Source organism: Convolutriloba macropyga, chromosome 2, assembly GCF_964194025.1.
Source record: "Convolutriloba macropyga chromosome 2, txConMacr16.3, whole genome shotgun sequence".
Classification (NCBI taxonomy): Eukaryota; Metazoa; Xenacoelomorpha; order Acoela; family Convolutidae; genus Convolutriloba; species Convolutriloba macropyga.
This window is the reverse complement of record NC_134469.1, coordinates 73,465,605-73,486,560: the sequence shown is the minus strand read 5'-3', so window position 1 is coordinate 73,486,560 and position 20,956 is coordinate 73,465,605. Positions and strand designations below refer to the sequence as shown.

Genomic DNA, 20,956 nt, shown 5'->3' with positions numbered 1-20,956 from the left:
TATCAAAAGGTGTTCTAGTTTGGTCCACAGTTTCCTCGGATTCGACATATATAGTCAATGAATTGGAAAAAAGTCGCATTTAGTCGATGAATTGGAAAAAAGCTTAATACTAAAACCTACTTAAGGAAGCCTGACCACTTTTTGAATTTGAAAAAATTCACGTAAAATGGCTGAAAGAACTCTTAAGTGCCATTCAGTTGAAGCAGTGACTGAGGTAAGAAATCGAATGTGAACGTTGTGACCTAATAAAAAAAGTAAAAATTTTCAAAAGGCAAAACGAATTAAAACAGCAGGACAAGTCAAAGAATTCTTGTCATTCTTCTTAACGTTCATTCAGCAGGCTACAATTCAAAAAACTTGCATTCACTGCCAAAAAGTATATCCAAAAGACTTGATTTGGAAATAAACTTAGAAAATAGCCCTGATAAAAAAATTAAAGAAACAGTAAAAAAAATGATGCAAGTGATCAAAAAAATCGCATTCCAGAAGGCAAATTTTTGTTCATACACTTTTTTTCTCACTATACTTTAAAATTAGAGTTAAGAAATTTTACGCCGCAAAATCCTTCGCATGTTTTTCGGCGTGAGCGAAGAAATCACAACTGCAATTTGATTTCAAAAATCATGAATATGTGGAAACATTTTGCGGGAAGAATTCCGGAAATGACGCGAAGATTCTTCTTCCCCAAAAATTAGCCATTGACACACGACAGGCACAACCAACTAACCTCGGGCGAATTGCTTTCAAACAACTGACGAGCTGTTGGCTTTATCAGTAGCTAGCTGCACGGCTTAATTAGGCTGGCTTGAGCTTAATTGACGTGGCGTGTGGTGGGGAGAGCAGAATGGGGGTGAACTATAGGCTCTCCACTTTAACCTCAATGCCGGCTCACTTACGTCTGCTTAGATGACGTCGGCTTAGTGGAAAGTTTCAGTAACTCTCTGCGAAATGGGTCAGCTACTCAAATTTCCGATGAAGAGCAATTCAAAAACACAGAAATCAACAAGTCAAGCGTGAAAAAGTCACTCGTCAAGTTTAATGGTCAGCCTAAAAATTCATCAAGCGTACATTCAGGTCCCGAATAAACGCTACAAATTTTGATATCAATTTCAATTCAATACAATGCTTCTGAATGAGGGTGATTTAGACCCCACTCGAAATTTCGGGTTGGTCAGACAAAACACGGCATAACGACGCGAAAGCATTGCTGGAAGCTTTAAAACCATCAATGACGCGTCCCTCACCTGGGAAGATAGATTGCTGACATAAACTGTGCGTCGTATTTTCTCCACGGTGACAGGGTCCAAGCTAGCGGGTAGGGGCGGTGCCTGTGGCAACCCAAGTTGAGCTAAGTCAGGGTCAAATGGAGGGTTGACCATTTGCACAGTTCCTGGAACCTGTAACATAACCGACTGTGTGGTTATTGCCGACTGCTATAGCAGGAATTCCTCTCAGAAGCTCATTTTATGTGTTCTCGACACTTATGCTACAAATAGGGGTCGAGTAATCAAAAACAATTGCAGGCATAAAAGTTGCAGGGTTAACATTTGAGTTTGATAATCACCACTTAATTGATGAGAAATTAAACTTTATCCAAAGCATATTTAATGCAACTTTGATAGCTTTGGACTAAGAGCAAGAGCAAATGTGATAAATGAATGCTGAAAAGGCATATATACAGAACATGGTACTATACCGGAATGGGTTGAATGGTGTGTGCACCTGCCATCTCCAGCCCTCGCTCTTCAGGAGGTATCCGATCTGAAACAAAACAAAACATTAAAAACAGAAGTAGGTGCCCCAAATTCATGGCATTTAGAATAGATTTACCTTCGGGGAAAAGGGAGACGACAAGCATGCGATCTATGAAGGTTGATCCGTTGAGAAAAGACGCGACATAAGCTTCATCGTGGTTTTTGTACTTGACAAAACAGATTTTGGCCTCAACTGGAATAGGCGAGTTCCTGTAATATCAAAACGGTGAAAGGAAGTCATCGTGAAACTGACTTTCATATTAAAAACATTGCTGAGTTAAACAAGCAGGGGCCACTACTGAGTCCTAATTTGCAACATAGTCTATAGTATTGCGTTTATTGCAGTTTTCAAATGATTTTCCAGAAACTACTCTACTGTTGTTAAAATACTCCGAATAAATGGAAGAATAACACATCTGAAGATGAGCAACTTTCTTACATACAATAGATTTAATTGGAAAGCAAACTCATCCCCTTGTTCGGAAAAAAGTAACATGGTAAAATCTGGCGCCTTCTCAGAATTAAGCGCATTTCATGAAATCATCACATGTCATCATAAATACCGCCGCATTGAGGATCTGACCCGCCTTATTAATACATCCATATTACATTCACATGACACTGTATGCAACTCTGGGAACAAGATATAGGTTGCAAAAAATCAACACAACTTATTTGTATCAACCTTTTGTTCTTGAAAAAGATGCACTCAATTATAATGAAATCGCAGTAAAATATTTTGAAATTATTAATTTTAATACTTTTTTAGTATTTTAAGTTTAATACGTTTAAAAATGCATTTTCGATACAAAACTTATTTCAATACTGTTTTAGTAGGGAATTCATGGCTGAATACACTATTCTGAGGAATTTGTATCCTGCCGTGCAGTCTCAAATACCAAATACGCATTTTATGACGTGTTTCAATTTCAACGTTCAGTTGAAATATTTCAGTTAACAAGGAAAACCATCAACGATTAACATTTTTCAATCCAACAGTACTTCCAAAAGCTGTTTAATTTGTGGATGCTGTGTACGAGCAAATTCTGCCTCTGAAAGGAGTTTTGTTCACAATCGGAGAATTTACATTAAGATGTTGCAGACTTTTCTCCCGATAAAAAACATGATAATCCAATTAGGCAGCTAACCCTGAAAAACTCATGCTTATCGTGCATAATACAATTAGGTACACCATGTGCTCAGTTCTACAACTTCTGTATTACTCATACACCTTACAATTCTCTTCATTAACCCCACTTAAATAATTGCAATGGTAAATATAATTTACTTACTCGGACGGATATATTTTGATGTCTTCAATTTGTCCAATGTAATTGAAAAACTTCTCCAACTGATAGAGACTGGTGCTGTGAGAGATATTGTCAACACGCACAATTTTGCCCATTTCTAACCAACTTCACATGAAGCTATCTAAAAAATGAACATCAGACAATAGTCTGAAACCGCACAAAAGTTTCAAACATCGCTGATGTGCAATCTAATGGGTGCGCTAACGTGGTAGGCTCTATTCCAAAAAAGACATGAAATCGAAAAAAAACTCGGCCAACTGGTTACCAGATTAACACCCGCGAAGAGAGCACACGCCGAAGAAGTTAAAAAACAGGTACTTGAAAACCCTGAACATATCTGAAAGCATTGCCGTACTTGAAGTTGCCAACATATCTACTTTAGCCTACCTAAAAAGTACCATGCCGCTGTTATACTGAGATAAACATGTGTAGAAACAAAACCATGTTCACTCTCTAAATTTATCATTCATTAGCGCCAAAATTTGAAAGTCAGCGGTTTAAGATTGGCGAACTGTTGCAGTCTTCAATTATAGATATTGCTTCGATTGATTTTCAAATGAGAGCAAAAGTCAACTTTTAGGGCAAATCAATTTTTTTGAGACTTCATTTATTATTCAGAGATAAATTATCAGATAAGTAATTTTTCAATTTTTTACTTTTTTAAATGGTATACACTAATTAGTGAGGGCATGATTGGTTGGGGAACTCATGGTTGAAATCAGTTCTAAGTTTAGTCGATTCTCAGAAAGTTTTTCTACGATCACGCTTGTACCTACAAATCACCATGTTACCCACGCAATTGAGTCTTTGCCTTTTGTTTATTCCCAGAAACCCTCACAATCAGGTCTTCAAAATTTCCTCATCAGCCCACCCTATCGGCTTGAACAAAAAATTAACATTGTCCCCACTCATTGGGCGTCAAACAAGTTCTCGCACAGCAATAACAGCGCAACTAAAATTTGGGTGAACCAAGACCATAAATTAACCACTGTGAGGCCGAAGGTGTTGTCGCATGAATGAGTCTCAAAACAGGGGATTTCTGGCGATCAGCATTGTGGCTAAACCATTCACTTAAGTCACTGAGACTTCTTGAGATAACCGATTGTAGGGAATTGATAAACCAGCTGGTTGGAAGTTTCGGTTATCGTCAAATAAAGCTGTACATTTCAAAGTTTTTTGAACCAAATATGAAAAGCCCCCGAAAGATTCGAACGGGAGTGGTACTAACTGGATACCTATTTAAGCACAATTTAGGGCATATTGTTCATATTTCCTTTTTTCAGCATTTATCAGAGGAAACCGACACCTACTCACCGCATCTGAAATTATACTGGGCAGCAGTGGGGAAGCAATTGTCACATCTACCGCAGCTGGTCGTCCCGCTGACCTCGAATATGTCTCCTGGCCTTGAGTTATTATCCGGAATAAAGTTTTTCTGATCTCAGACGGGTGCTAAGTTTGCAGTCGAGCAAGCAGCAAATATTCTATCCCTCATTCTATCGTGCCGTGATATCATGTCCCCCGACCATGACAGCTTAAAGTGAGATCACCCAGCTTTTCCAGTGTGACGTTTTGACAGCAAGGACATTTCCGTTCCGTAATGTGTAACGGAACACCAATCCGATACTTCAGTGCGGCTCTGAACTCATTTGGTTGAAGGTGAAGGCCCAGACCAGGGATTGGAGGCACCGAAAGCCAGGCACCACATTGAGGCAACGTTAGTGAAAGCAAACGAGCTCTCTCCCGATTTGAATTCTGATTGCCAAGAAGGTTATAAAAACAGCATCGTCAAGTGGCTCCTGAATCTTGTGTTGTGTATATTGGCTAATCTCTAGATTATTCAGTTCTTCCACTGTTTCTTTGAAAATTTGGTTTTCTGTTATTTTCTCACCGGTTATTTGTTCTACTAAAGCCAAAAATTGTAAAAACATTAAAACTCAAAGTGATATTGCCAATTGCCGCATGTGAACATAAAAATTTTGTTCAAGCGAATTTTTGTTTAAGCACCGTTTTCTCACTCGACTTTAAAATTAGAGAGAAAAAATTTCACGCCGCAAAATCCCTCGCTATTTGGCTCAACTTCCTGTATCGGTACTCCAATTTGACTTCAACAATCAACAAAATGTGTGAACAGATCTTAAAAAAGAGACAGCGCCCCAATACAATTCAAATTCTTTGAATTGTAATAAAAAAGGAGAGCGCCTAAACAATAGCCGTTGAGAGGTTGACGGCGGCTATTAATTAGAGATAAAAATTATCTCGAATAGAAGACAAATTGGAAAAATAGACAGAAGCAAGAAAACGAGTTAAGGAGAAATTGACCGAAGGCAATTGGTTATCACTATGCCGAAATTCATTAGATTATAATATTTACTATTAAAAAAAAACAGAAAAGGGACGCCATAATGTGGACCAGATATAGCTTCAGCTAGCCGCCCTCAGCATGTGTTCACTCCACTTGATATCGAAGATTCAAGAGAATCATTCGATTAATGACAAATTGGAACCGTAAATAGTTGTTTACCATCATTTGACGGCACTTAAACAAAATTACTTGGGATCTTTTCTTCTACCGCCAGTCCTATATAGAAGTTATTTTTACGCTGTTATTACAATAGGAGCTCAGGAACCTTAACATCTTATCCATACATGTATAAAAGGGAAGAGAACTAAAAGGGTGTTCTAGCAAAAACGGTCAATACTGTGATTAAAAAATGTTCCACCCCCCCCCCCCCGAACCTTTGCGTAACAATGGGTGACCTCAGTTGCCACGAAACCTTCAACTAAAATCATACGAAGCCTTTTCTTGAATGCGACAAGTCATGCATGAACGACGACGAGCTGTTCACAGATTGCTCAAAATCGTGCCAAGAATAACAAACTATGTCAGGTAAAAAAACTCGGTTGAGAAACAAACCAAACAGCAAAGAAACCAAAAACATCCTCAAGTGATGTATAAAAACACGCGAACAATTTTAGCGCTTACTATCAACGCAAATAGCCAATATGTCTTGTTATAAAATCAGTTGAAATAGAGTAAACTAATTAAACATCAACCAATGAACTTTAAGATTAATTTAGTCAAGTAGGAACTCGACAACAAAAACATGTCAGATGAAATTTAGGAGGTAGGTCAATACACTTGAAAACTACAAATATTCAAAATATGGTACAACATAAGGCAAAGAGTGAAGACAAAACAGCATATATATTGATGTACTAGACAAAACTAACAAAATAAAATTTGTCGAACGAACAGCTAGCTCGCTGAGTAACGTTGGCTCAGTTTATTCCTTGACAGGGAATGTAGTATTTGCGTAGGGTAGGCTCATCTTTGGCATTGTACATCGCTTTGTATGTATGAATGAGAAGTCGAGGAAATCTTGAAGTAAAATAGTTGATGAATCCATCAGGCACGGGGCCCAGAGAACTCTTAACCTCAGGTGGCAGCTCCCGATAATGATGCTTCTTATTCCTCATTGCTCTCAAAAGGTCTCGAACCGAAGTTCCGTCATAATTTCTGTATTTCCTCAAGTCATTCTGTAACTCGAGAGTCACATTCTGTCGCCAGTTACCACACACGATAGTCCTTCCGTTACACTCAAGAGCTCTAATAGTTGGTGTAATTGGATCCTCTTTCTCGATAGCATCACTCACATCCTGTAAGTATTGAAGTTTCTTGTCCAGCGACCAGAAGAATGGATGGAGCAATGCCCTGCTCACGGAGGGTCGAGTCACAGGCTCTTTAGAAATCATATTTGATATGATGTCATATGCAACCAAGTTTTCACTTGACTCCTCGTCAAATAAATGCTTCAAACTAGCAAGATCAGCTTCAATATTCAATTGTCTCTTTTGTTTGTCACTCGGATCGATTGGATCAGAAAAGGGATGGTTTCCTTTTGTGAACACGTAATAGAACACACACCCCATTGAGAAAATATCAACAGAGAAGGATGGCTTGAAATTAGATCCCTTGTTCTTCATTATCTCAGGCGCTATCCACCCCAGGGTTCCAACAATCCCACTAGGGGACGACATGCTGAAAGATTGATGACCATGATTCAGTTTCTTGCACAATCCAAAATCAGAGATCATGACTCGTCGAGATCCATTACTATTGGCGGTTGATATGATTAGGTTCTCAGGTTTTACATCACGATGGCAGATTTTTAAATTGTGCAAATGGTTCAAGCCCTGTAAAGCCTGATTGAGGATTTTGATCGGAGTTAAAGTTGGTGAAAAATCCAACTGGTCCTCAACGTACTCCTTCACGGTGGCACATCCAAGTTCTAGAGCAATGTAGCGAAACACACAATCTTTCTCCATACAGAAGTATCGCACAACGTTGGTATGATGATCCGTTTCTCTGAGCAGTTCCACCTCCCTGTCGGCAACACCCAAACACTGCGGCACTATTCGTTTTATCGCAACAGGTCGTTCCTCAAAAGTTCCTTCGTAAACCGTTGTTCCAAAGCAGCCACTGCCGAGGACCTTTTCTGGGTCAAATTGAATCTTCCCAATTACCACTTTTCCATCTGCGTTTACAGTCATAGATCCAATAGAAGTATTGACAGATCCGCCCAAACTTGAGTTCGGACTACTATTTGATAGAAGCGAGTCACTAATTTTCTGATTGCGTTTGTATGCTAGCCATGTAAACACTCCGCACACGATACTTATTGCCGTGGGCACAAACATGGCTAAATACAATTGAAACCTTTGGTCGTAAGGTTGTACTTGTGCACCCCTGCTGGAGTCCCAGGAATCATTGTGATCAATTAACCTTGACCTGGGAATCCAATCATCAGGCACGGAAAGATAGCCCAAATTCATAACACCTGCATTTTCATCGTCAGATTGTTTGCTAGGTAACAAAGGCAAGTTACCATTTTGGGTCATAAATCGAGTTCTTTCACCCACTAAAGTAGGGAGAACAAACAAGCCTTTCTGCAACTTGCCCAAGAACATGGCAGGCATCAGGTTGAAAATTGATTCACCATTGGATGCAGACTTAGAACTCCATTTTGAAGGAGAGTTTGAATTTTTAACAGCATTTAAAGCTTCAATTGATACGGTATCGAACGGCAGTTGAACCAAACCGTTCGGCTCCATTTTGTACATGCCAACAACCGTTGATTTGAATTTCTGGGTCCACGCGACTTCTCCCGTGTCTTTATCAAGCGACACGATTTGGCCGTTTTGGTCTGCTGTCAGATGCACCATACCATATCCGGTGCCTGACTCTTTACTCAAAGAGCTGAAATTGTAGAAAGTTGCGTTCCATCTCAACGACTGAGTGAAACTGTCAAAAATGCTCACTGTATATTCAGTACGTCCAATGTAATAAACTGGTTTTTCGGGCCGGGGAAAGGAGTTATCTAAATGGTCCAGAGACACGGCTTTCTGTGCTTTGCGAGAATCCAGATCTATTGCATACCATGTGTCCTGTTTCTTTCCAGTGTACAACATACCATCCATGTTGAAAGGAGATTGAGCGACCTAAGACATCAAAGGTTCAGCTTCCTTCTTCGAAAACAACAGTTACAATGCTTGTGACATCAGATAAAAAAGTTTAAAAAAATCAATCAACAGTCTGCTTTATGAGCGACCGGTTTTCACCTATTTTTATATTGATGATCATTAGGTTCCATGACAAATAAAGCATATGCCTAACAAGAGTTGGACAGAGCGATTGATAAAGGCACAGACGAAATCTGTTTCGCATCTGAACTACCTTTCCAATTACACTGAAGTCGAAGAAACAAGGAAATATTTTGCTCCAGAAGGAAGTTTTCAGATGAAATGTTTTGCATCTGAACTACATTTTCCAATTGCACTGAAGGTCAAAGAAAGAAGGTAATATTTTGCTCCAGAAGGAAAGTTTTCTCGTGAAAGGTCATCAATTTTTTAAAACAAAGCTGGGGTTCGCACACCAAGTAAAGGTCTACAAAGTTACCACTAACCATTTCAGGTATTCCCAAATCGAGTTTCTCCAATCTTCCACTCGTACTAACACCCATCCTATATAACCCTCCATCTCTGGGGTTTGCCACGAACAAAGGTCGGATGATCTGTTGGGGCAACTTAAGAACGGGAAACTCTTGCTCAGGAATCTGCCACAAAATACTTCCATCTGATTGGCTCACAATGTAGATGGCACCATTTATGGTTGACACCAGCAGGAGTTCATTGTCACTAGCTTCATTCAAAGTATTTGCTAACTCACTCTTACTCGCATGGGGAGAGATAGTTACGTCAGATCCGACTGTGGCATCAATGGTGACGTCATATGTAACGTCATCACAATTGATTGATGTTAAGTAAAGTATTATAATTACCAGCAGACAAGTAATCAAACGCATGGCGCAAAATTTCGTTTTGCATCAACATTAAATATCTGAAAATTGATACCATTAGTATTGCTGCCATTTCATACTTCCAAATGTGACGTTAAACAGTGTTCAGCGTTTTTGACATTATAACAGGGAAGAAATGGTTATTAATATGTAAATCTAAATATTTGATCTTGCAAATGAAAACTAGCAAATACATTTTCAAAATGGAAAGTAATCTAATATTAGCTCCAAAATGGTTCATAATATATAATGGACAGAAATAGCAACAGATGCTGCCGTCGAGCATAGGAAATAGTACTGCTCTGAAGAAGCTCACATACAATCTCATTATTTCTCTATTTATCAATACTAATATCTCCATATTCAATAAATGCGTAAAAATTCGACAGAACATCCTCACTGGTGTCTCACTAACAAATGAGAGTAAAAATAATTGGAAGTTCTCTTAGTCACAAAATTAATGGATAATTAATTAAACTTATCGATAAATACTACCATATGGGTAACAAGAAATGACGCCAACAATAAACCAAGTATCCCCACTGTAATTTATGGGATACGGACTCTCACGGAGATGAATCCATAGAACACATTGAACTGTAAATCCAGGAAAAGGATCCTCTAAACCCTCATTTCTCCAAAATCCGGGACAGGAGTCAACTAAAACCCCTCTGAGGTACACAACGAGTGATCTCCCACTGTTTCAGCCGGCCCAAAGTTACCCGAAGCGCACGGTTATGGCCTGCTATTTGAACAGCAGACATCATCCGGTTAATTTCAAAAGATTACCAGACCAAAGAATAGCTCTCAGACTGGAAAACGTTGCCTCAACAGAACGGAAACATTCCAAAAGAACTATTATTTCATATTACAGACCACTCAAGATTTATGGCCCAGCTAGCAAAAATCAATGACAATCAAAATACGCAGTATGCCACAGACAAACATTGTCATCACGAACAGTTTACAGTCACAAACAAAAAATTTCAATCGAGTAAAAGCAAACTGTTTGCTAGATAGTTATTGACAGTGGCGTGTGATGGCCAGTTGGCTTCTGTTTACATGGTAAAATATATAATAGTGATTTCGAGAAACGAGAAATCGAAAGTTTCAATAAGTTAAGACATCAAACAAAAAAAACATCAAACAAACGAAGTCCATAAATATTCACGCAAAACACAATCTTGTCATTGCTGTTGAATGGCCACTTGATCGCACGTTGCGAGTCTCATATCAAAATCGTAGTAGAAACAAACAAAGTTCAGGGTTTTAAAAAGTTTTACGACAAATATTGGCTCCATAATATACTCATACTGATAATGTAAAGGGAAACTGACAAGTACTTTCTTTCAATTGCTGCTAACAAACTTAGCAAAAAGTGCTAAAGACCTTGAAAATACGAAAATCTGAAAACGGTTATCATAATGCTCCTTCGAAATGGGTTGTTGACTCACCCAGAAACTTTGTTCCGGTTAGTGTTGTACTTGAAGCAATTGGTACAGCCATGGGAGTTTAATTTATTACTGAGGTCATTGGAACTTAGGTATCAAGTCAGAGAGAAAAGGAATAGGTATCATACAAAAAACATAGCCGGCAGATTGCCGGAATAGCTGCGAAATAGACTTGCGTGCCGTAAAATACAGATGGAAAAAGATACAGAAGTGAGTTGATAATAGTTATCGCCGCCGCCTATAAAACTTACACGTTTATTTCAAAGGAGGTTGTTTTTGGGTGCAAAAAAAGTTTTCCTGTCGCGTCTCGAACCGCCGATCTCCGGATTAACAGCCAGTCGCCTTAACCACTAGGCTGTCGGACCATACAATCTGTTTTCTTACAATCAACTTTGTTTTAGGAACAGATTCTGTTTCTGAATAACCGCAATTTAGGTCACGCAGAAAGCGTGAAATCAAGCGCGAAAAAGCCATTTAAGAAGTGACGAGACAGAATGTTCTAGAACAATTGTAAAACGAAAATGAAGCGTCAGACGACGAAACAAAAAAAAACCAAGAGCACCGCAATATAGCTACGCTCAGCTTACAGCTTCGCAGCTATAGAAAAAACGGCCAGTAGTAGAAGAGATTGAGAATTTTTTGCCTTTTTGTGCGATTTATAGAGGGTTTTAATTTTTACCATCGGAAACATTGTAATTAAGTGATTGCGTGTTTCTCATTTCTTCTTGACCTTACGCACCAGGTCAGAAAGAATAGGCATATCACATAGGTCTATTTTTTGCTATTAATTCTGTGAAAATTGTATGCAAAGAGGCGAGATAAAATGGTGTGATCAAAACGAGCGTTTGGAGCACTAGTAGCTCTCCGCAATCAGGGAACCATGGTGGAATCTCAAATCAGGAACGATACTGCAGGAGCTGCGTCTACAAAAGATACGACTGAAAATTAGAATATTTGGTGCGACAAATGCGCCATATGAAGAGGGGGAAACAAATATTTCAGAAAACAAATGCTTTTTGCATTTTTGTGGAGCTTATAGTACCCTTTTATTAAACATAGCCGGCAGATTGTCGGAATAGCTGCGAAAGAATAGACCTGCGTGCCATATAATAGAGATAGAAACAGATACAGATCTAAATTGAAAATAAAATCGACTCCGCTCAAAAAACTAGGTAAAAAACATTCAGCGATAAATCAATAAAGCTTGTTAAAATTCATTCCGCAGAAGCCTCTTATTAGGGACCTTTACTGCACATATGAGTTCCTTTGACCTTAAACAAATTCAAATTAAACTTAAGTTTTGCTCAGCACCCAAACCACTCTAAAATTTTTCACGCGTTTCATTTCCTGCTTCAAAATTCACTCCAACTAAAGTGATTTAAAAAAAGGACTTCTCCAATACTCCTCTTCGAGTCGTAAAAAGACAGCGCCCTAATACAATTCAAATTCTTTGAATTGTAAAAACCAAGAGCACGGCAATATAGCTTCGCTCAGCTTACAGCTTCGCAGCTATAAAAAAGTCTTATGGGTCAGACGAAAAGTCGGCCAAGCGAAAAAACGCATAAAAAAAGACCAACAGGACAAAAACAATTGCTACAAAATTTGTTTGAGAGTAATTAATAACCAACTGAAGTTGGAAGAATTATTATGGAACATGTGGTGGGACCTCAATTGTACTGTAGTCTGCTTCATTGGGAAGATGGAGAACAAACTGGTTCCAAATGACTGTAGTTGTTACTATATACGACTGTTAAGATTTACCAAATTCGAAGGATTCATCTGACTCTTAGTAATCTGCACCCAAATAGATCAACAGCTGAAAGTTGTGAATAAGGGAAGCTCAGGTCACGCAAAAAGTCAGGAGCCTAAAAGTCTGTCGATCAATTAAACACGCGACTACAAAAATTGCTTCAAAGTTGATTTGAGATTACAGATCCGAATATAAACCAACTAAATCTAGACGCATTGCTGTCACACAAGACAGAAGAGAAGACGGCTTTGATTTAGCTAGCTTGAGCTTAGGGAGGCCAGCCACACTGTGCAAGAGGGGGAGAATTAGAAAGGGGGTGGGAGCTAAAGTGGGTCTAAACATAGCATAATTCAAACTGCCCTTCAAACTATAAAATTCTGCTTCTTCAGCAGCTTCGGGGCTTAATGCTCACAGGATTTCCCAGTTTTTCCCCGAGATTTCCAGTCTCACAATACGCCAAGGAAAATAGAAACATAGCCGGCAGATTGTCGGAATAGCTGCGAAAGAATAGACCTGCGTGCCATATAATAGAGATAGAAACAGATACAGATCTAAATTGAAAATAAAATCGACTCCGCTCAAAAAACTAGGTAAAAAACATTCAGCGATAAATCAATAAAGCTTGTTAAAATTCATTCCGCAGAAGCCTCTTATTAGGGACCTTTACTGCACATATGAGTTCCTTTGACCTTAAACAAATTCAAATTAAACTTAAGTTTTAAAGTGCAAAAGTCATTTTATTGAGTGAGGTAAGTCACGTATGATCAAAATCTAATCACGCAAATAACCTAAAAACTTTTGCTAAAGCGAGTGAGAAATGACGTCACGCGCGCAAATGCCGTTAGTGAGAGGAAGAAGTCATTCAGAAAATTTGACTTTTTCAGCTTTGCTGTGTGAACAAATGTAAAACGAAAAAAGAGCGTCAGACGACGAAACAAAAAACATAGCAGGACAAGTCCTGACAAACAATTCAAAGAATTTTCATTGACTAAACAGAAAAACTAGACCTAGAATGGACTATGAGTGAATTGAGAAAACCATGTTTAAAAAAATCAGAACAAAAAATAAGAAATAAACAGAAAATCAATGTCAAAATGCCGCATGTGAACAAAAAAACTAGCGAGAAATGAAAATTTAATTCAAACAAAAAGCTAGGGGTAGAATGACATGTGAATGGATTAGGGAAACCATTTAGAAAAAAATCCGATCCAAGAAATAAAAAACAATAGTAAAAATCAGAGTGAAATTGCCGCATGTGAACAAAACCACTACCGAGAAACCGAATTTTTGTTCAAACACGGTTTTCTCACTCTACTTTAAAATTAAAGCGAAAAAAATTCACGCCGCAAAACCACTCGCTTTTTCGCTCCATTTCCTGTATCGGCGTGACCAAAATCACTACTCCAATTTGACTTCAAAAATCATGAAAATGTGTGAACAGATCTTAAAAAAAAAACATAGCCGGAAGAATTCCGGAAACGACTCGAAGTAGAAATCTGACTATTCTCACTAATCAGATGCATCACCATCATATTACCAATCGACAGACATTGTAACCAATTCACAAATAAAAGACTGGAGAAGTGGAAACTTGACAAAGAACAAAAGCAAAAAACAATATTCTCTAAAAATCCAAACAAAATTCTCTACAAAAAGATAACATGCAGCTTCCCATCCATAACTCATCGAAATCAATTAGTTATATATTTGGCTTGATCAATCGCCCACCTAGTACTTGCAGAGAAACGTTGAACAACAAACTAAAAAAAGACTAAGAAAAACTCTTTAACGAATTAGAGTTTTGTGTAATTTGTTTAAATGAAAACTGCCCTGCTAAGCCTTCAAGTGCAAATTCATAGAATCCACACCTACAAAAATGCTCCTTATTGAGAAAAAGTTAAAATTAAAAAAACATTAAATTGGAAGAAATAGGCAAAAAACTTAGAAAAAAGACAAAAAGTGGCCAAAATTTGTTCTGATTTACTCGATTTTCTTTAACAAAAAGAACTCAAAACTATTATCAATCAAAATGAGAGACAGCCAAAAGAGCTACAACAACTGAATTCCACTAGAAAACTCCCCAAATGCTATCAAAGGTTGAGGAAGAATAGAAACGACATTTAAAACCAAATTGAACAAAAAAACGAGAAAAAGTAAGGTGTTTTTTAAAATTTTACAAGAAAAAATAAAGCCAAATAAAGTTACTTTGAGCAAATAGAGCAAAGAATTGCTCAAGAAATAAAGGGCAAGTCATAACAAGCTAAAAAAATTGTCTACGATTGAAAAAAAAAAACGAAAAAAAGCAAAAAATTAAAGTGGTTAAAAAATTCTCTATTTTTCTGTCATTTTTCTTCAGAAAAAAATGTTTTATACCAACAAAATTGTAATCAATTTATATCCTTGATATTCTTTGCGTAACGAGCTTCTATGCAAATTGCACTTAAAGCAGTAAAACAAAACAAAAGGCCAAAATACATTAAATTTCGTCGAAAAATCAGCAAAACTGATCAAAAACCTCCAAATTTGCATAAAACTCCAATTAACTACTTGAAACCTTCAATTCCTTTCAGAACGAGACCAAATCCAATACAATACCATAATCAGACCTCATAAACAAGAAAAATTGCAAAAAACTGCTTTTTAAAGCCGCACGTGAACAAAAAAATTTCGCTCGCTCAGAGAAAATTTTTTCACACATCAATTTCTCGCTCTCTCAAAAACAGCGGTATGAACAAAAAACCACTCTCTTTTCGCTCCGCTCTTCACTTTTGTTCAGCAACCAAATCACTCCAAATTTTTTCACGCGTTTCATTTCCCGCTTAAAAATTCACTCCAATAAAATTGATTAAAAAAAAAAGGACTTCTCCAATACTCCTCTTCGAGTCGTAAAAAGACAGCGCCCCAATACAATTCAAATTCTTTGAATTGTAAAAACCAAGAGCACCGCAATATAGCTACGCTCAGCTTACAGCTTCGCAGCTATAATAAAAACTAATGTTTTAACTTTAAATATCGGATTGTCTCATTTCTTCTTGGGCTTATGCTTCAATTTAGGAACATGTATTCCGTAGAGTTCCATTTGTTTTCTATTACTTTTGTCAGAAGTTTTATGCAAAGGGGAAGAAGATGAGGACCTAGTATATTGGCTTGACCACACGAGCGTTGGGAGCATCAGTTGTGGGCTCTTAGGGACGCATGCATAGTGGAATTTCAAACCAGGACCGACACTGTCAGAGCTGTATCTACAAAGATCGGTTTCCATTTCTCGTCAGGAACAGGCTAAACTTGAAAGATCAATCACTCTATCATCGAACAAATAGATTCATATAATTTGCTCAGAATAAGATCTCGATAGCATGGTAAGAAATGTGCTTAAAAAGATATAAGCATTGTTCTCAGATTTAAGAACCCGCTTTAAAAAATTGTTATGTATTCGAGGGTCAGAAGCCAGATTTGAGGTGCCAACAGTTCAATACCGCCAAACATTCTGGTTACTTCGGACGTTGACCATCACAGGAAACCAAACGAAAGCCGGTAAATTGAAGAGCCAATGGGCAGATTACACGAGTGGCACAAACATCTATTCGAATTGCCCGGAATTGGACATGCGCCTATCTGTCAACCATTTCCGTGTCAACACATATAAAGACTTTTGATCCAGACCGTTTTGCTTCTGGTTCTCTCTCACTCAGAACAATGCATGAACAAAAATCACTCCTTTTCTCTGCTTCTCGTTGATTCCTAGAAGTCATCGAGGCGATCAAATATGGCCTCGCTATTATTGTTCTATGAAAGGATTTTGCTACTTGGGACCGCATCGATCAGAACAACTTTTAACCGGATTGTCATTTTTGTTCAGCTTTCGAATGAAATTTAGTGGGAAGTTTGCTGCATCTTTAAGTATCAAAATTTTGAACGCAAAAAGCTTCTCGGATACAACTATAGAGCCGCGCTAAGTACAAAATGTGCTATAGTACAGCAAATTTAAACTTTCGCCGGATCTATTCCGTTTCGGCCCCGCCAGTGTTTTTCCTGACACCCCAAGTACATATGACTTAGTGTTGTTATATAGCACGTTATTATGTAAAAATAGCAAGCTGCACGAGTGATTTTCTGAGGGGGAGGGTGGTGTTAGGGATTCGGGGACCGAAACAGAATAGATCCCTTTTCCCAATTAGTGGCTTCAAGAGAGCAGTTATGAAAACATCAAAGCTGTAACATCGTTTCACAATCTAAATCTAAGTTATTGTTCAAAATCAATTCTATCAAAAATAACGTAAACAACGAAGAGCTACAAGAATGCCAGAAGCAATGCTTAGTCTATAGATTGTCCAATGTCAAATTTCTGCAATTGAAATCTTGGACAAATTTAGACGCCTTAGCCAAGTCATACTTGAATGACTTGAGCACCATTTTGCAATTATCTGCTGATAGAGTGCACGTGTTCTGCAGTATGTTCACTTTCACAGCCTCAATTGCTCGTCTCTCATCCCAATTTGTCTCCACTAGAGCATTGTAACACTGCTCTTGTGTGCTTCCATTGACACTACTGCACACTCGTTGCACTGCTGCATCACTTTGTGCCTCTAAGCTCTGAATTAAAACGGAACACTTAAATAATCAAAGTATTTGACACAAATTAAATGTAAACATAATTTATTTAACATCAAGCTAACTTGGATTGCGTCTTTTACTTAAGCGATCGTGAGATTGAACGAGACTTCACCGATTCCAGTACTTCAAAAAAAACGTAAAATCATGGACAAAGTTGGTTAATTTTCTGTTAGCAAACAAAATTTAACTTAAATCATGGCAATTTCATTCTGCAAGCGAAGCTTGGTGAAATATTATAATTTTAAAGAGTGCTGAGGTGATAACCAAGCATTGTTTTTTAAAATCAAAAACGGAAAAGGCTCTTCAACCAAGCTTTGCTGTAGTTGTGAACAAAGCATTTCAATAAAAAAGCATAACAGACGAACACCTAATTTAAAGGAATCTAAATATCGGAACCGAAAACATTGCTTCAAATCCGTTAGTAAAAATTCGAAAAGCTGTTAATAGAAAACTTTAACATACTTATACCTCCTAAAAGAGAGACTTTATGTTTGTCGCGTCTGAACAACATAATAACCCTTACCCTTGCTCCAGCAAAGAAAAACCTAGCAGGCAGACTGCCGGAAAATAGCCGCCATTGACCCCACTTACCGACGTTAGCATTGAATCAGTTAGAGAAAAATAAAGAATAAAATGACAACAACCTGTGTCATAAAGTGTCATAATTTGATACGCAGTCTCATTAGATTCGAAAAACATGGTGAATTTATCTCGTGAAGTAATCCCATTTCTTTTTTCTCTGATCGTATTTGCGTAAATTTTCTGATTGAACTCTTAACTCAATTCAGTTGAAAAAGTGAGCGAGCGAGGTAAGTTAGAAGTCAGAGGTGGAAGTGATGACTTATGTAAGAGCGGAAAAAAACAGACTTAAAAAATGAAATCCTGAAATACAAAACGAAATAAACTAAAAAATAAGATATTCCTTAACTTGACAAGCGCACAAATTGAAAAATACGAGCCCAAAAAAAAAACAGTTAAAAAACCAAACATAGCCAGAGAATTGCCGGAAAATAGCCGCCGCGACGCATCTGATGAATATCAGGATTGAGACAGAGAGAAAAAAAAGAAGAGATAGAAATTGACCGACTTTTTTTCTGTTTTTTTTGTGTCCAAAAGTGTTCTAATATGGCGTGCAGTTTAAGTTAGATTCTAAAACTATTTAAATCAATTTCTGAACAGAAAGTTATTAAGCTTAATACTAATGTCATCAAGCAATCACTTGCATGAACTTTGATAACCTAATGCTCTACGACTAAATGACCGCGCTTTATCGGTTTATCATGTTTTTGATATTGCTATTTTGACATTGACCGTATTCCCTTCATAGTGTAACTCAATGCGTGAAAAAATTTTGAAATACATTCAGTTGAAACAGTCAGTGAATAAATTCACGATCCAAGCATGAAAATCGTGACTTATGTAAAACGAAAAAAAGGAATGACTAAAGTCGGGCGAAATGCTCTCAAACAACCGGCGAGCGGTTGGCTTCGTCAGCAGCTAAGCTTGGTTTACTGAGGCTAGCTTAAGCTTAATTGAAGGGGCGTAAGTGAGCGCAGGGGGGTGCACCGTGGAGCTGATGGGGTGACAACAGTGCTACCTGTTTATTCCGTTTTCAAGGACAAAAGTCAAATACGTCAGAAAATTGGTCAAAAAAATTGCATAAAAAAGACCGACAAGACCAATATAATGGTTACAAACTTTGTTTGAGAGCAATTAAATATGATCAAAAGGCAGAGCGAATTTTAAAAAGGAGAGTGCCTACATAATAGCCGTTGAGAGGCTGACGGCGGCTGTTAAAATTAATAAATAGTATTCATAATCGTAGTTATTTTAGTGATCACGTATGGAACACAAAATGTTGGCAATTTGGAGCAGAACTTGAAACACAAAATCAAATGAGATATTGACAAAAAAAAAGTTTTGAAAATCATTCAAAACTAGATAATTGCAAAAAAAACTGCTGATTAATTACAACTTCTTGGTGTCCATGTCTTGCAAACAAAAATTGTAATGCAAAAATGCATGCAGTCAGCTTCCAGCTCAAAAAATTTGTTGACTTGAGTGCAGAACAAAATCAGAAAAATTCAACAAAAAGGCAGAAAACATTGCAAATTTTTCTAATCTCTTCATCTGTCATCATCTTCAAAGCTAAAACCTACACAAAGGAAAATTTGCAACCTAGCAGAAATCGCCAAGAGGCAAAACAAAAAGTTCATTTAATTAGTCACAACTTACTGAAATCTAGCCATAAAAAAATGCAACTGCTGCAAAACTCTACCCACTAACATACACAAAAGCTTTTAAAAAGCTACTTTGGTCCCACAAAACCAAATAACTAAAACTACTACAAATATCTCAAGAACCAGCCAAAATCAAGATGGCAAAAACCCTTTATGAACATTGACCAGCGGCAACTTATTAAAAAGCTTAATAGCAAAACGTGAAAAACAGCAAAGCTTTGGGATCTTAATTTTCAAGAAAAAACGCAGCATCGATTTTAAACCCTCCCAGCATACGCTCTTGATAGACTTAAAGCCACTAAAGCCTCTAATGAAACTTAACACTCATTCGTCTGTACGTGTTTATCCCGTTTTGGAATCGCAAAGTTATGGGTGAAAATGTGTGAACATATCTTACAAAACACACATAGCAGGAGAAGTCCTTGTACACAACAAAAAAAATTGAATGAAAAACTATCAATTGGACAAGCAGACCAATTGAACATTACACGCCAGAAATTATTTTCACAGAATTAGAGAGAAGGAAGACTATTGACATTTAAAATGTAGATTGCTTGGCATCAGCGAGTTGATTAACGAGTTCTCCAACTGAAAAGGTAAGAAAGCAAAAACAAAAACTTCCCAATGAAGAGACAGTTTCAGTGTGTGTGAGACAAGCAGAGGCAGGAAAAACCATCGAATAATTACAAACAACATCATATAAACACAACATAGCCGGTAGATTCCCGGAAAATAGCCGCGCATCGGGATTGAAACAGAAAAAGAAAAGCGAAAAAAATGAAATTTTTCCGAAGTTCCAAAAAGTGTCCAAAAGTTTTGTAATTCGGTGTTCAGTTTCAGTTAGATTATAAAACTATACTTAATGCAGCTTTTAAACAGAGCCAGCTATCAATTGCTCTAAAAAACTTTGATAGCCTAATGCACTGATTTAAAGACCACGCTTTATCGGTTTTTCACGTTTCTTTTGACTTTGGCTGTATCCACTACATTGCGTAATTCAATGCTTGAAAGAATTCAAAATCCATTCAGTTGAAACATTGAGTGAGGTAAGTCAGAACTCAAGCGTTAAAATTGCGAGTTATGTTCTATGAAAAACGTTATAAAAGGTAAAGCCAATTAAAAAAAACATAGCAGGACAAGTCCTGAAATACAATCCAAAGAATTGAATGAGAAAGTTAGAACTACTGCAACCGAGCAGCGTATCAGTTAATATTGCCAGCAAAAAAGGAAAACAGTCATAATTGGAGGAACCAAAACAACCTTGCATAACTCTTGAAGCTTTACCTTAATCGTTGAAATTCATCCACTTCAAAATACCCCTGAACCCACACACAAGCCTTGAAAGGGGTTAATTGGCCAATAAAAATGGAAAAACTTAAGCTAGAAAAACATGAAAAACCGAAAAATCAAATTTTTTTCAAAGTTTCTAAGTTTTGCAAAATCATTATGTTCGAAACCAATTTTGTTGCCAGCGTCTC

The 20,956-nt window shown here is 37.5% G+C and overlaps 3 protein-coding genes across 6 annotated transcripts in view; all 3 read right to left on the bottom strand.

Annotated features, from left to right (window-relative positions):
* Nucleotides 1-3,206, bottom strand: part of LOC142334688 (putative splicing factor, arginine/serine-rich 7) — a 42,630-nt gene extending 39,424 nt beyond the window's left edge. For all 3 annotated transcript variants that reach the window (XM_075382920.1, XM_075382921.1, XM_075382922.1), the window contains exons 1-4: nt 3,047-3,206; nt 1,831-1,964; nt 1,697-1,761; nt 1,245-1,397 (exon numbers count right to left, since the gene is read on the bottom strand). In XM_075382920.1, coding sequence (XP_075239035.1) covers nt 1,245-1,397; nt 1,697-1,761; nt 1,831-1,964; nt 3,047-3,159 — 465 coding nt within the window. In that variant the 5' untranslated portion in view covers nt 3,160-3,206. The remainder of the gene's footprint in view (nt 1-1,244; nt 1,398-1,696; nt 1,762-1,830; nt 1,965-3,046) is intronic.
* Nucleotides 3,207-6,086: 2,880 nt separating this feature from the next.
* LOC142334687 (serine/threonine-protein kinase/endoribonuclease IRE1-like) lies at nt 6,087-9,486 on the bottom strand. The gene is made up of 2 exons (XM_075382919.1): nt 9,031-9,486; nt 6,087-8,566 (listed from the first exon to the last, which is right to left on the bottom strand). The coding sequence occupies exons 1-2, from the start codon at nt 9,427-9,429 to the stop codon at nt 6,347-6,349; spliced, it is 2,619 nt and encodes an 872-aa protein (XP_075239034.1). The 5' UTR covers nt 9,430-9,486; the 3' UTR covers nt 6,087-6,346.
* A 7,263-nt stretch (nt 9,487-16,749) lies between these two features.
* LOC142334685 (uncharacterized) overlaps nt 16,750-20,956 on the bottom strand; it is a 69,250-nt gene continuing 65,043 nt past the window's right edge. For both annotated transcript variants that reach the window (XM_075382916.1, XM_075382917.1), the window contains one exon: nt 16,750-17,217. In XM_075382916.1, coding sequence (XP_075239031.1) covers nt 16,945-17,217 — 273 coding nt within the window. In that variant the 3' untranslated portion in view covers nt 16,750-16,944. The remainder of the gene's footprint in view (nt 17,218-20,956) is intronic.

Coding starts and splice junctions, on each gene's coding strand:
- LOC142334687 (XM_075382919.1), bottom strand. CDS start 9,429: ATGCGTTTGATTACTTGTCTGCTGGTAATTATAATACTTTACTTAACA. Junction 8,567..9,030: donor ATTTGGGAATACCTGAAATG/GTTAGTGGTAAC, acceptor TTGATGTCTTAG/GTCGCTCAATCTCCTTTCAA.